The sequence below is a fragment of the Notolepis coatsorum genome (genome assembly GCF_963971535.1).
Source record: "Notolepis coatsorum genome assembly, chromosome: 1".
In the NCBI taxonomy this organism is placed as follows: Eukaryota; Metazoa; Chordata; class Actinopteri; order Aulopiformes; family Paralepididae; genus Notolepis; species Notolepis coatsorum.
The window spans coordinates 308,185,741-308,201,071 of record NC_140165.1 but is presented as its reverse complement, the minus strand read 5'-3'; the positions used below and the strand labels follow the sequence as shown (position 1 = coordinate 308,201,071).

Here is a 15,331-nt window from a genome sequence, read left to right as displayed (position 1 = left end):
GTGTGTGTGTGTGTGTGTGTGCTGATTGAGTCACCACTGTTTGTTGTACACAAGTATTAGTACTACTGCCATTTATGATTCCAGGTAAGATCTCTTAAAGGGGAACTATTTTACTATTTCTTTCACTATTTGGGCACTTTTACACAATTCCTGTGGGTTTATGGAACACCTCTGTAATTTTTAATTTTTTTTAATTCATTGTTTTGTATTTCTAATCAAGTCCTCAAAAACAGCATTTTTCTACCACAAGATCTTAAGCCGTTTTGAGCCTGGGCTCCAACCACAGTGGGAACTGTGTGGAAACTCAGCTGATTATCATGCAGCGGTGTCTCTCTGACATCACAAATCAGCACATTTTCAGATGACTCAGTTCAGTGAGGGTGAATATTGTGAGAGGAGAATTGGAAGAATGCGCCAATATGAGAATTAGAGACATAGATCATATTAATATAAGTCCACATAGCTAGGAAACAGTGCTAAACACTGAAAAAGGCCATTTATAAGATAGTTCCCCTTTAACGCATTCTGCGCCAGAAACGAGTTAGCTCGTTAATGCCGCCCAACCGTTGAGCGCCAACCACGAGTATACTCGTTATTGGATCCGTTTTTCTTTTATTCGCTATTGCCATTCATAATTCATCGGGGCAGCCTGTGCATGCTGTTCTGAATGTGTCTGAGCTGGCAGACGGGCAATGCCGCCCTCTAACGCATTCGGCCACTATTGCACTCCATTTGAAACGATGTAGTTTGTTTTCTGGGCCGAGCTGAGCCGCGCGGGCGGGGTTTAAATACTCCGGCAGGACAAGCGCTTACAACGATGCATCAACTAGGCTGCCCCCCCCCCGCCCCCTCGTTCATATGCAATGCCGGATAACGTGGGACGGACCTCCGCGACCAGTACTTGGAATGGCGATCAGATAATTGGATTATGTTTTTGCATTACATCAGAGACAAGGTAAGGACACTATATCCAATCTTTCCCCCGATCGAAGCTGTCTGTGTGGACTGTGTGTGTGCTGTTTATCGATAACTGTGTGAAATCGATAAGTGGCGCGCACCTTATAATAATTTTTTCATGTAAAAGAAATTATAATAAAATAAATTTAAAATAAGAAAAGAAATATATATTATTTAACGTTAGTTTGTGTGTGTGTAAGTGATAATAATATTTTTTATAATATTTTTTTAATATATATTTTCTTATTTTATTTATAATAATACAAAAATCGATATTTATCGATAATTTTGTCCCAATTTATTGATTCTTCCAAATGGCATATCGTCTTACTTTTTATTTTGTAATACATTCTTGTAATGCATTGGAGTTTTGTTCATTAACTTGCACCGTCCCTTCTCAAAATAAACATATCAAATCAAATCAAACCCAGACGCGCGTCTAACGGGGCACGGGTTCCCTCATGTACCCCCTCTGACGGGGCACGGGGTTCCTCCACTGTACCCCCTCTGACGGGGCACAGGGTTCCTTCACTGTACCCCCTCTGACGGGGAAGGGGTTCCCTCATGTACCCCCTCTGACGGGGAAGGGGTTCCTTCACTGTACCCCCTCTGACGGGGAAGGGGTTCCTTCACTGTACCCCCTCTGACGGGGAAGGGGTTCCTTCACTGTACCCCGTCTGACGGGGAAGGGGTTCCTTCACTGTACCCCCTCTGACGGGGAAGGGGTTCCTTCACTGTACCCCCTCTGACGGGGCACGTGTTCCTTCACTCAGGGTTCCCACAGACATTGCAAAATGAAATTTAAGGACTTTCAAGTACTTTTCCAAGCACTATTTTTTCATTTTAACACTTTAATCGCCATGGGTTAAATTCATAATTTACCATCCCTCGCCAGCTCTATTTGTCTATGGAGAAGTTCCCCTTCTTTGCAGGGCTATAACTTTTTAAATTCTATTGCTAAATTGCCATTATTATGGCCCATTCAATGTCCTATATGTATTGTTCAGGGTGTAGCAACGTTAAACTTTTTCATTCACATATTCATACTAAAATATGGTCTAAAGTATAAGTATGTTTTTATCGTTTTCTGCAGCTTTCTTCAGAACGTGATTTATAGCCCTAAATGCATTATATTGATGATCAAATACAGTTTGGTAGGAATCTGTGCGAGATAAAAAGTTTCAACTGGACGTACTTCTAGAAGTTTCTACGCATCATCTGATGATGACCGGATGGGCGGGGGATCGTTTATAATTCCGTGGGCAGCGTTAGATGATTCATCCAGAGTGGGTCATATGTTCATCAGATCAGTTAGTATAGAATACGTTAGAAAATAACGCTGAATCTTACCGTGGCTTCCTCGCGCCGCTGGCAGATGAGCATGGAACAGATTTTTTTCTATTATGGGATGTAGAAATGCCCGATCCATTTCCAGGTTGAATAATAGTATATATGTCCAAATAACGTTGTTTATCGAGTTAGGGCGAGCGATCTATTATCCAGTGTTTCAAGATGGAGTCGCGGGAGCTATAGCGAGTGGCCGGACCACATATGGATGAGTACTACCGGTTCAAAGGTTAATATCCGGTTGGCGATCTGCCGATCGGCCACCAGATGGCGCTCTTGAACCGCTAGAGAGTTGAGAGGAGATCAGCAGTGTGTCTCAGGGCTCCGGAAAGGAAATATGATTTCGATGACAGATTTTTGAAATATTGACATCAAAGACGAGTTACGGCGTCTTCGGCAGAATGAGCATGGCTCGGAATGACGTGAAAACTAGTCCGCGGCGATCATAGTGTTAAAAGGATACAATTTACTTTTAAATGCAGTTTTTTTTATTGAAAAGAAATCGGATCAAATATGTATGGCTTAAAACCAATTTCCGACAATTAGTTACACTTTAGATACAAAAATAATAGTAATCTTGATTCAGAACTATTTTATCACGGATGAACAAAACTTTCAATGTGAATGGTTGATTTGAATTACAAGGACTACTTTTTAAGCACCATGTTAAAAAAATGGGCTGTTCAAGGAATTCCAGGCCTTGATTTATTTTTTGTAAGCACTTCAAGGACCTTGTGCAAACCCTGCTCACTGTACCTCTGCAGTCGGATCTGATAGCCACAGGAGTTTCCCTCCCCGACGGCTTCTGCCCTCTCTGCTGCTACGCGCTCCGCCACCTGGAAATTAACACATACTGTAAATCAAATCAAATGTATTCGTAAGGCCCGACAACACACTTAGTAAATGTCCCCACGGGTCGGACACGTCTTCTTTAAACAAGTCGAGAAGAAATATCACAATAAATCAAGGACAAAACAAAAACACCATGGAGTCCAAAAATGTTTAAATTAATAAATGAATGCAACAGTCCCAGACATACCCCACGCGAAGGTAAGAAAAAAAACTCACAAAAAAACCTAGCAATAGGAAAAAAGCACCACAGGCAATGTGGCGGGGAGAAACCTTAGAAGGGCCGTTCAAGGGGGGATCTCCCTTCTTAGATGTCGGCGATAGTAGTGTTGCTATAAAACTAGCGTTGTTCCGATACCGATACCAGTATCGGAAATGCCTCCGATACAGCCTAAAATGCTGGTATCGGTATCTGCGAGTATGCGTCAAATCTATGCTCCGATCCCATATGGTGTAATTTATCAACAACACGTGCGGTATACAACATGGCAAATGCCCTAACTCATTGAGCACAGTTGTCAATTAATGATACTAATCTATACAAACCTGTTGTTGAATAAATACCATTACTTTCTAGTTATTACTAAAACAAAATATGTAAAACAGTATCTGTAAAAAAAAAAATTATAATGTTTTATAATTTATATAATATACATTCTTTTTTTAAGTATGCACTGGTATTGGATCAGTACTCTGTATCGGCCGACACCCAAAACTCAGGTATCGGCATCGTATCGGGAAGGATAAAATGGTATCGGAACATCTCTATATAAAACAGGCGAAACAGTTGGTAAGCATGTACAAGAGCACGACTATACTGTAGGCTTCACACACCAAGCAATAACATATGTGCACACACACACACACTGTACACACACACACACACACACACACAAACACCTTTAGATTAGAGGTCCCTGACCTTAGGTAAGCCCATATTGGGGTCAGATGTCATGCTGCTACAAGGCTCAGCCACTTTACTGCACCCTCGTGAATCAATATAATGTGCAATTATTTTTGCTTGTTGAATGTGTACTTATTTGTATTTATATTTATTTATTTACTTATATACGTTGTACTTCTTTTATTGCACATACCGCAGACAGTTTATTGTGTATTGTATATATTAAATATCTGCATTTTTTATTCTGTAAATTCATTCATGCTGTGGAGAAAACAGAGAGTAAGGGTTCCATTGTACTTGTTGCATGTGGCAAATAAAACTATCTGAATCTGAAACGGAGATGATTCTTGTGACCCCATTGTTGCTGGAACCCACCGGGGCCGGCCTACGGGAGAGGCCAGACGCCCGACTAACTGATCCGTCCGAGCGTCGACAGTTTATATAAGCGGACCGCGTAGAATCAAGAAGATTACCAAGAAGAAATTAGCAATGTGCTTTATTTTGTGAGAGCCTGTTTGTTTACATAGGGTGGAATGCTGCTTCGTGATTATAATAAATAATAAATACCGCCTCTCCAAACACCAGAGTGCTTTGCCAGCTCACTCTGTCTTGACAAAAGACTAAGATATTTGTCCAACTAAATAGTTTTACATTCAAAACCCGAATCACAGCAGTGAATGTTCACATGTTGATGCATCACATTGGCTGCCTGCTAAGTGGTGGATATAATAATAATAATAATAATAATAATAATAATAATAATAATAATAATAATAATAATAATAATAATAATAATAATAATAATAATAATAATAATAATAATAATAATAATAATAATAATAATAATAATAGATTGGATTTTAAAAGAGAAGCGCCTTTCTCAGACTCAAGGACACTGTACGAGGAAAGGGTGGAAAAATTAAAGTTTTGAAAAGATAAAAGATAAAAAAAAATAGAAATTATGAATATATGTGTATAGTAACAACAGGAAAAAACAAATAAGATTAAAAAATAAAAGGAAGCAATGTGCTGTCCAATTGGATGAAGTGGTTGAAATTAACAAACAAACAAACAACAAAACAAAACAACAGGATCTGTGGCTTAAAAGAAAAGAGTCAGGGGTGGGCTACTTGGGAGCGGGGCCGTGTTGCGTGAAGGCAAGTGTGAACTGGTGGGTTTTTAGGTTGGTTTTGAAGAGGTTGATGGTGTCAGAGCCTCGAATGGAGGGGGAGAGGGAGTTGCACAGCCTGGGGGCAGCTACAGCGAAAGCTTGGTCTCCCAGTGTGGAACGCCTGGTGCAGGGGATGGTGAGGAGGTCGGAGTTGGAGGAGCGGAGGCCTTGTGCTGGAGTGTAGGGGTGGAGTAGGTTGGTCAGGTAGGAAAGGGCACACCCGTGCAGGGATTTGTAGGTGAGGAGGAGGATCTTGTAGGGGATTCGGTAGTTGATGGGGAGCCAGTGGAGTTCCCAGTAGTAGGGGTGTAACGGTACACAAAAACAACGGTTCGGTACATACCTCGGTTTTGAAGTCACGGTTCGGTACGGGTTTTCGGTACAGTGGGGGAAAGTTTGGCTTTCCATGTTCCACTCGGGGGTGATGTAGTGTGCAGTAACTAATTGTACTTGTAGGGCTGTCAACGAATATTCTATATTGAAATGATTAATAATCGACTTAATTATTAATAATCGAAAGGGAAAAAAACAGGTAACCTCTCAGTGTTGTGTGTGGGTTGAACGAACACCCGGCTCTTTGCGCAAATTATATTTTGGGAATGGGTGAACTTGAGTTTTTAAATTCTGCAGGCAAAAAGAAGTTCTGCACGTGCGGTCGTTAGTGGTTAACATACCGTTGTATTCGTTCGGTACACAGCCTAAGGTCCAGTACTGAAACGGTTCGGTACTGATACGTGTACCTTTACACCCCTAGTGGATAGTGTCCATTGTAATGTTGCATCATTGCAGTTTATCATTACTGTCAAGGAGGAATTCATTTAAATTGTAATTATTCTTTAATTACTAGGTATTAAGTACTGAAGCTGCTGCATAGACAGTGAATTGGAACGGGTTGAGAGCGACACAGAGAGTACCCTGGGGAATATTCTCAGTATAAGGGAACGTTTGATGTGTCAGGACTGAGAACACTGTGTAGAATAAAGCTCATTTAACAAATTTTTGTATTTGTTTTTTTTCCAGCTGTATATGCAAAACCTAGTCTTGTAAAAAAAATAAAGTATGTACACAATTTGACTGAGTGTATAAAAATATCTTTGATTTATCAGAAGGGGGGGGGGGAGAACTAATGGTAGCAGAACTCAAGAACTACTAGGAATGTCTGATCACTTAATGGTTACACTTACAACGTTTCAATTTCGAATTATTTCGTTTGCATGTCCAAGTTAAAGGGCAACGCCGTTTTAGCAGGAAAACGCGTTTTCCTAGCGGCAACGCTCAACGGGTGTTTTCGTTTTGAAAACTCCCCGACAATGTAATTTGCGCGAGCCAGATACGGAGCCGTTCTTGCCCAACGCCCATTCGCAGTAGTAGACACAGACGCCAAATTCTCGCCTGGCTGGACCTCGACTCCAAACATCATAACTATTTCTGGGAGTCACTTGCAATAGCGCGCTATAATTAATATAATTTGCTGTCTCCCGACACCAACCAGCCATATGGGCAGGCTATACAGGATATCAGCTGCGTCCTCCTCAGATTGCTTATTCATGTGCTTTATAACGGAGCAGATGGATAACCATTTGACTCCATCCTCCCAGACACCGTCAGAGATTGATTTTGTACTTGCTTTTAATATCGCCATAATTAATTAGATCATTACAACTGTTTTCCATTGATCTTCCCCGTTTAAACCCAAAACCAAGAGGTGAATTATATCCACAGTGGTAGGGCTAACTCTAATGAATGGGTGTGATCATGCTGTCCACATGCACGGTTATTTCATGTGTTGTCAAGTTATTGTTATAAGGAGCCCAGTCCAAACTACAACAGTCTGCATCCCCTTAACAATTGTTTGTATTGAGCCGTATTGTACCCATTCTGCAATCTGTTAAATAACGTTTTCATCCATTTATTCTACTAGCGATAACGGAAAACGCCAATCACATTAGCATGTAGCTAACAACATCAGATATCTTTTTGTGAGACTAAACTCTCCGCTCTTGGTGGTAAATTGTGTTGATGTTGGTTTTGATTCATCAACAAATGAGGCAGAACACACAGTGAATGTATCAGTTTTTGTTTATTGCACTTTGTTTCTTGCTGAAAAATAAATGCTACGTTGCTAAATGGCTCACGTGAGGTATTTAAAGATGGTGGCTTTGTTGTTTTTGAGCAGGAAGTGTAGTGACGCGTTCAACCTTTCTGATTGGTTGAAAATGGCCTGCATGTTTGAACTACATCGCCACCTACTGCTTTGGCATTGTACTACATGTATATACATCACTCGGTGGTCACGAGACAAAACGACGTCCAACTTGCCTGCCAATACACAGCGTTCTGAAAAGCGAAATGAAACAAATCGTTTTGGCTATAACGTAACTGCAGCCTAAGTGCACGGACTACAACGGGTCAACGTATAATGTGTGATGTATATCACGCCAGTTAGGGTACCTTATGGATACTGCACCTGTGTATACTGTATACTTTACTTACTCATAGTATATATTCAGATTCTAAGTGTTATTGACCATATTTATTGTAACATAATATAACTGATAGGGCATACAGACCCTCATCTGCACCTTTGATTACACTGCTTACTTGCCCATTATGCTTATATTCAGACCCTCATGCTGCTATGATGCCCGAATTTCCCCAAGGGGATCAATGAAGGAATATATTATCTTATCTCATCTTAAGTCAAGCAGCTCATATGACCTAGTCTGTGACTACTACGTATAGGTTATTAAGGCCACACAGCTCTCACGGTGGCTTCTGTGCTTTCGGAAGGCTCTTGATAGTAGTTATTATTAGGGATGTCCGATATTATATATATATAGTATATTATATCGGTATCGGTAAAAAAGCCAATATCGAGCATCCCTAGTTATTATTATTCACACTTAGATCCTAGTCATTTTAGCTTGATTGGAGGTTTTTCTAGAGACCCTGGCATTGTCATATGTGGAGACCTCAAGGTGGGGACACCTCCATCCCAGGTATCCATCCACACGCGCGCGCACACACACACACGCACGCACACAGATCCCTAGTCAGGTGGCATAACGTACCGAGATGGCACTGATGCGTCGGGGCTGCGTGCAGATCACCCTGCACACGGAGCCCAGGCCTCGGTCGATGTGGTCGTCCAGGATGAACTGCGTCACCTGGGTGGTCTTCCCGCAGCCCGTCTCCCCGCTCACCACCAGCACGCGGTTGGTGTTGATCAACTCCACCAGCTCCTGCACGGGGGGAGGGCGGGACCGGGGGAGGAGGGCAGATGGACGGATGAGGAGAGACACTGGCATGCTGCTGCTGCGGCCTCAACCCTTAAAGGATAACTCCACTATTTTGGGAAATTAGCTTATTTAACATCTTAAGTTAGACAAGAAGATGCATACCTTTTTTGTCTCTGTGCGTGCATTTTAGCTTTGGGAATAGATGCTCCGTTAGCATAGCTTAGCTTCATCACTGGAAGTGGGGGAGGACAGTAGCCTTACAGTGCCTTACAGTGTATTGCAAGGTCTGACATTGACCAAACTTGATATGCATGACCTTGGTGGGCTCTAGGTCAACTCCTGAAAAGGGGGTCAATGTCAGACCTTGCAATCAAAAGTTAGGGGCGCACTGAAATTATGGCAAGGGTTATTAGCCCCCTAACTTTTGATTGCAAAGTCTGACATTGACCCCCTTTTCAGGAGTTGACCTAGAGCCCACCAAGGTCATGCATATCAAGTTTGGTCAATGTCAGACCTTGCAATACACTGTAAGGCACTGTAAGGCTACTGTCCTGCCTCACTTCCAGTGATGAAGCTAAGCTATGCTAACGGAGCATCTATTCCCAAAGCTAAAATGCACGCACAGAGACAAAAAAGGTATGCATCTTCTTGTCTAACTCCAGGGAAGATGTTAAATAAGCTAATTTCCCAAAATAGTGGAGTTATCCTTTAACCCCCCGGACGCTGTCCATCACTCTGCCCTCAGATTAGTCACTAATGATACAGGTGTATATCAATAAATGAGAATATTGTGGAAATATATGGGTATAAATATATTGATTCATGCAAAAGGAGCCCCGACCAAGTAATGATACTTTTCAGTAGGCCGACATTTCTGTAATATATATCCCTTTTTAATGTAAATATAAAGAAATGATCAGATACTGAATTTTGTGTTTTCATTCGCTGTAAGCCATAATCATAAACATTTTAAGAAATAAAGGCTTGAAATATTTCACTCTGTGTGTAATGAATCTATATAATATATGATTTTCACTTTTTGAATTGAATCAATGAAATAAATGAACTTTATCGATATTCTAATTTGTTGAGATGCACCTGTAGATATGACACTCATTGCTGTGTCCTTTATGAGAAGGTTGGTTGGTCCTCGCTGACGGAGAGCTTGATATTCTCCCCTTAAAACCTTGATCTCAAACCTTTGTCAATCAAGTTGTACGTGTTTTAATGGATTGTTATCCTTACTTGACTTATTGTTATGATTTTATATGCCTTTTTTTTTTTGCTTAACTCTGTATGTGACTGAATGAATGACTCACTCGACGTGTCTGTAAATGAGGGAAACCTCAGTTGCCTTTCGAGTTTAAATAAAGGTTTGAAATTTTCATAAATGTGTTTGACTCAGATTGACTGGTGATGAGAAGCAGGTAGCGTTTGGACATAAAGGGACTCACCTCTTTCTTCGCATAAGACGGCAGTTTTTCCCTGAATTTCTGCAAACAAATGAACACACGTTACCAGTTTAGTTACTATACATTAAATCATATCCAGAGAAGGACTACTTTGAGAGTTATCAGATTCAGATTATTTATCGTTACATCACTATACACCTTTTTCCAGCATACAAGAGTGAAATTCTTTAGTCTTGGTCCGTCCACTAATTCACATCTACCATAGCAAACATTACAATAATAGCAGGCACGCCGTGATACACTTTGATACATCACTGCTGGCAAGACATTGTCCCCCCAGTAAAAACAGCGACGCGCCAGCAGCCAAATTCAGTACCTTCCTTGTCATTAGTGCTTTGTTTAAACATGCTATAGTACAGCCTCTAATCAAAAGGACCACTCTGTTCTCTCAAATCTCAGGCCAATTTCTAAACGTATCTTTTTGTACAAGGTGTTGGAGAAGGTACCGTTTATTCCGTTGCATCAATCCTTTCTAGTGAAACATTATATATATTTTTTTTTATCCATTTTTTTTATTATTACTTAACATGAAAACAAGACAACACAATACAATAACCATAATAACAATACACAGAACTTCACAGGGAGATAACAGAACAATAATAATAAAAGAAATAACAATTTATAAAAACAGAGTACAACATTTTAATTTTAAAGGGGTACTATCTTACAATTGGCCTTTCCCAGTATTCAGTACCGTTTCCCGGCCGTGTGGCTCTATATCAATAAGACTTATGTCTCTAATTCTCATATTGGCGCACTCTTCCAATTCCCCTCACAACCCTCACCCTCACCAAACTGAGTCATCTCAAAACGTGCATATCAGTGATGTCAGAGATTTCCAGCTGCATAACAATGTGGCAATAGACCTTTCCCCGCTGTCAATCACGCAGAGAATAATAACCAATAAGATTGCCCGATTTCTTAAGGCCGCACCCCTTGAAATAGAGCCGCCATGATGTCTCACAGATAGCCAGCCAGTCCTGCATTGTTGTCGAGAAAATGGTTCTTAGATGTGCTTGGGGAACGTGCAATAATGACCAGAGATATCCAGAAAGACTAAAGGGAGCGCGTTTTATAAATTTTCCAAAGCCTAAAACACAGTTGGAAAAATGTTTAAAGTGGATTAAGGCTTGTGGACGGCCCCATACACAGCTGAATGTGGACAAGATCAACAAGAACAAGGCTGTATGCTCGACGGTAAGCCCGAAAAATATGCTTCAGTAATATATGCTTCAACATTTGAGTTAAACAGAAGTCATCACTTGTTATCTTATATATACTGTATAGAGAGAGAGAGAGAGAGAGAGAGAGAGAGAGAGAGAGAGAGAGAGAGAGAGAGAGAGAGAGAGAGAGAGAGAGAGAGAGAGAGAGAGAGAGAGAGAGAGAGAGAGAGAGAGAGAGAGAGAGAGAGAGAGAGAGAGAGAGAGAGAGAGAGAGAGAGAGAGAGAGAGAGAGAGAGAGAGAGAGAGAGAGAGAGAGAGAGAGAGAGAGAGAGAGAGAGAGAGAGAGAGAGAGAGAGAGAGAGAGAGAGAGAGATAGATAGATAGATAGATAGATAGATAGATAGATAGATAGATAGATAGATAGATAGATAGATAGATAGATAGATAGATAGATAGATAGATAGATAGATAGATAGATAGATAGATAGATAGATAGATGGCTAGCCGATCGTTAGGTAGCCAGCTAATCATGTCTCCTCTCCAGACCTCAATCAATGTTGCTAATGCTAAGCTAGCTAATGCTAACGCATGGTTTAACCTAACGTCGCCAAAAAGGGTCTCCGAAAACATTCCGATCAGTTCATGAGCTGAAGGAAAACTACATATAGCTACAGCTACTAAGTCAACACCCTTGGAAATTATGAATTGGAAGTTGTCCAGTTGATTCTAACAACCAAACTAACGTTAGCTAAATGTTAGTGTACTGTAAATGTCCAAACCCCCCCTCCTAATGTACAGTTTCCTCCCCCTCGTATGTATATATTTCCTGTTAGGATATCTTTTTAACAGTACTGTATATTTGCATATCTTGTATGTCACAAATGTAACAGTACTGTATCTGTATGTCATAAATGTCATGCTATATATCTGTTGTGTATGTCATAACACATGTCATTATGAATTGAAAATGGGGGACCCTGATGTAAACAAGACTAAAGTCTTTCTCTGGTCTGCATCCCCTTAACTATTGTGTGTATTGAGCTGTACTGTATTGTACCCATTCTGCAATCTGTTAATACAGTTTTCAATCAGCTAGCATGAGTAACCTGAATGCCTTACAATATCTGTGATCCACTTTCTCTTCTCTGTCATGCCTATCTCACCTTATAGCATTTTGTTGGCGGGGATGGACCTACTGTGCAATATCCAGACCCTATAAAAGCTGATGGGACCACATGTAAGTCGGTGCGTCCATTGCCAAGGAAAAGACGCCTGCTTGATCCTGACAACCCCCCATCTAAAAAAGAACTACTGCAGGAAAATACTAACTTGTAAGTCCTGAAGACTGGGTATTGTCAAAGTCCTTATAGGCGGTATTGTCTGAATATTGTGATGTGTTAGTGAAGATGTAAATCACTAACTAAAAACACCATTTGCATGTGTGAATCAGATGTCATTTAATAATTTGTTATAAATGCTCATATCTAGTATTAATTTGTGAACCAAAGATACTGCAAGTTCTTGTTACAATCAAACAATACATAAATAATACTGAGACCAAATGTTATGATTAATGAACAACATGGATTTATTAATTAAAGTGCATTTATTTGATTATGATTTTGTTACTTCACAGGGACATCAATCCCTCTCTGGATGTCATCAACCACCAATCGGAGCTCAGTTATACAGCTACACAGACGTGCACAGCTACTCAGACTGAAGGAGAATGTAAGGGTCTACCTTTCTTTTAGGAACTGAGAAGCATGATCTTTAAAAAATGCAGCAAGTCTGTGCAGTAATCTTTCCATAAATTGTATGTCTGGGAATATTCTTTCCACAAAGATATCTTTCTGCGTAAAAACTATGAATTCACAGAATTGGCAGCCTGTCACCATAAGTTGTCCTTGTATTTGCACATAATAGTCGTGCGTCTTCTTCAATGAAATACTGCCCCCCTCATCTTTGTGTAAACAGAAATCTGGGAAGTTGTCGCAAGCCTCCAATATCAAACAGTTTCTTGCCTTATAAGGACATTTCACTTCGACTATCCCACTCTCGCCATTGTCGCACAACTTCCCGTCAGGTGTGGCTCCTAAAAAATCAAACTCTGAATTGACAACAAGACCACACTCGTGAAAATGTCTGGCGGGATAAACCTCCAGATATTTGGCCTTCGCCTTTGCCTCATTCCTTTCCCCATACTCCAAAGCCGGGGCAAAAATGGATGTCAACCGGAAAACCCTCTCCAGAAATTTTGTTGTTGGGGCAGATTTTCTGTTTACCGCTTTCGCAAAGTTTGAAGCAGTCAGTCGTGACCTCCGCTCTTCAAACCAGTCATTTGAGAGAGCCTGGGCCCGAGTGCGTTCTTCCAGTGCTACCAGGTTTGTGTCTGCAGTATTCAGATCTTTGTAGATCGCTGGAAGCTTCACTGGAGATGGCTGGTGCACAGATACATTTCCACACCTCTGGTGTGGAACCGGGTCTGTTTTCTTCTTGAGATTTCTTGTCTGTAGAATAAAAGCAAAATGTTATTATTGTGATGTCATGTATATGTGGAAACTCCCTAACAATAATTGTAATATTTCTGTTTCCAGGGGTTTGCCCTTTAGTCGTACAGTATAAGGAGAGGACGATAACCTGGTTGAGAGGGCAGCTTCTTGAAAAGGAACAGATAATACAGTCTCTCGAACAGGATGCTCAGAAAAAGACATTCTGTACTGTACAAAGTGTTGTCCAAAAAGAAACAAAGATCAAAGGGCTTTTTAAGTACTACACTGGTTTATTTGTCACCTACATACCGCGACATTTGTGTGATTAGCATAACGTTAGATGATTAGCCCATTGTAGCTAGCAGTTAGCAGATACTAGGCTTAAATCTGCATTCACTCTAACAATTTTATAATAAGGGACCACTAACATACTCACCCTGCTTTACATGTGCAGTAGGACTCCACAATTGTATCCTGACGAATTACAATGTGGAGTTTGTGAGGCGTTTGTGTCTTCCGCATAGACCGCCAACACTTGGCATCAACTTTGACGTTGTCATCTCCTTCTCCGTCCGAAATCCTAATTTCATGGATATATCCTTGAGTAAAATAATTCAGGCCTTTCTGGAGAACTCTCTTCGATAGAGTAGCGGCATTGGGCAAATAACTGATAGCAATAGTTTCAGGAATCCTTAAGAGAGAATCCATGTTGTTCGATTGACATGTGGTTGTTTCAGTGTGCCTGTGAGAACATTTGGGAGAGCTTGGGAGACCATAGCAACAGTAACACGGGGGGGCGGGACTTCCCGTCAGCGCGGAAAGGTGTATTGTCACCAGGCCACACAGTGGTTGGAGCCCAGCCTCAAAACGGCTTAAGATCCTGAGGTAGAAAAACGCTGCCCCTGAGTACCCGACCAGAAATACAAAACAATGAACCTTTTCGAAAAACAAAAACCTGTGTGTTCCATAGACTCACAGGAACCGTGCAAAAGTACCCAAACAGTGAAGAAATAGCAAAATATCAAAATAGCTCCCCCCCAATAAAATTCCCCCAGTTAAAGTTAAGAAGGACAAGACAAAAGACAGACAAGACATTTCCTCCTCCCCCTCCCACGAGACCGCCGGACTCCCCCGAACAAGCACCTCAACCCCGCTCAGCCGCACACGGCGGTCCTGACCTTCTCAGCTGTTGCAAACCACAGGTCAATACCAGCCTGCCCCACCCCAAGATAAATCACATCCAACAGTGTTAGGGACCAGTTAATCACTGTGAGCTTCTCAGGCTCCTTCCATCTCAATGCTATTAGCTTCTTCGCTGCTGTGACGCCCGCTAGGACAACCCTTTTTAGTTGTACGGACGCGGGTAGTGTCGTTATATCGTTCAGGAGTAGCGTAACAGCTGTGAATGGGATAGTTAAGCCACACAAATCTGAAAGTTTGTCCGTTATTGACCTCCAGAAGCGGGCCACTAGTGGGCAATCGCAATACATATGTCTAGTGAAACATTATATTTATGTGAGGAGTGTTTAATGATCTTGTCCCCATTTATCCTGGTGACTCTAGATTAGACAGCTGCATTCAACACAGTAGATCATGTGACACTTATATCACACCTAGAACAGTGCACTGCATAGGCATCAAAGGTGCTGACCTCTTGTTGCTCCAGTCGTACTTGGGGAATTTTCCTCCAATGTGGCCCCTCTTACCTGTGGGGTCCCTCAAGGCTCCATTGTG

The 15,331-nt window shown here is 41.2% G+C and overlaps 1 protein-coding gene across 1 annotated transcript in view; it reads right to left on the bottom strand.

Moving 5' to 3' along the window:
* The window catches only part of dhx36 (DEAH (Asp-Glu-Ala-His) box polypeptide 36), a 118,394-nt gene that overhangs the window by 85,820 nt on the left and 17,243 nt on the right, over positions 1-15,331 (bottom strand). The window contains exons 6-8 of the mRNA XM_084311232.1: positions 9,922-9,960; positions 8,300-8,470; positions 3,061-3,140 (exon numbers count right to left, since the gene is read on the bottom strand). Coding sequence (XP_084167358.1) covers positions 3,061-3,140; positions 8,300-8,470; positions 9,922-9,960 — 290 coding nt within the window. The remainder of the gene's footprint in view (positions 1-3,060; positions 3,141-8,299; positions 8,471-9,921; positions 9,961-15,331) is intronic.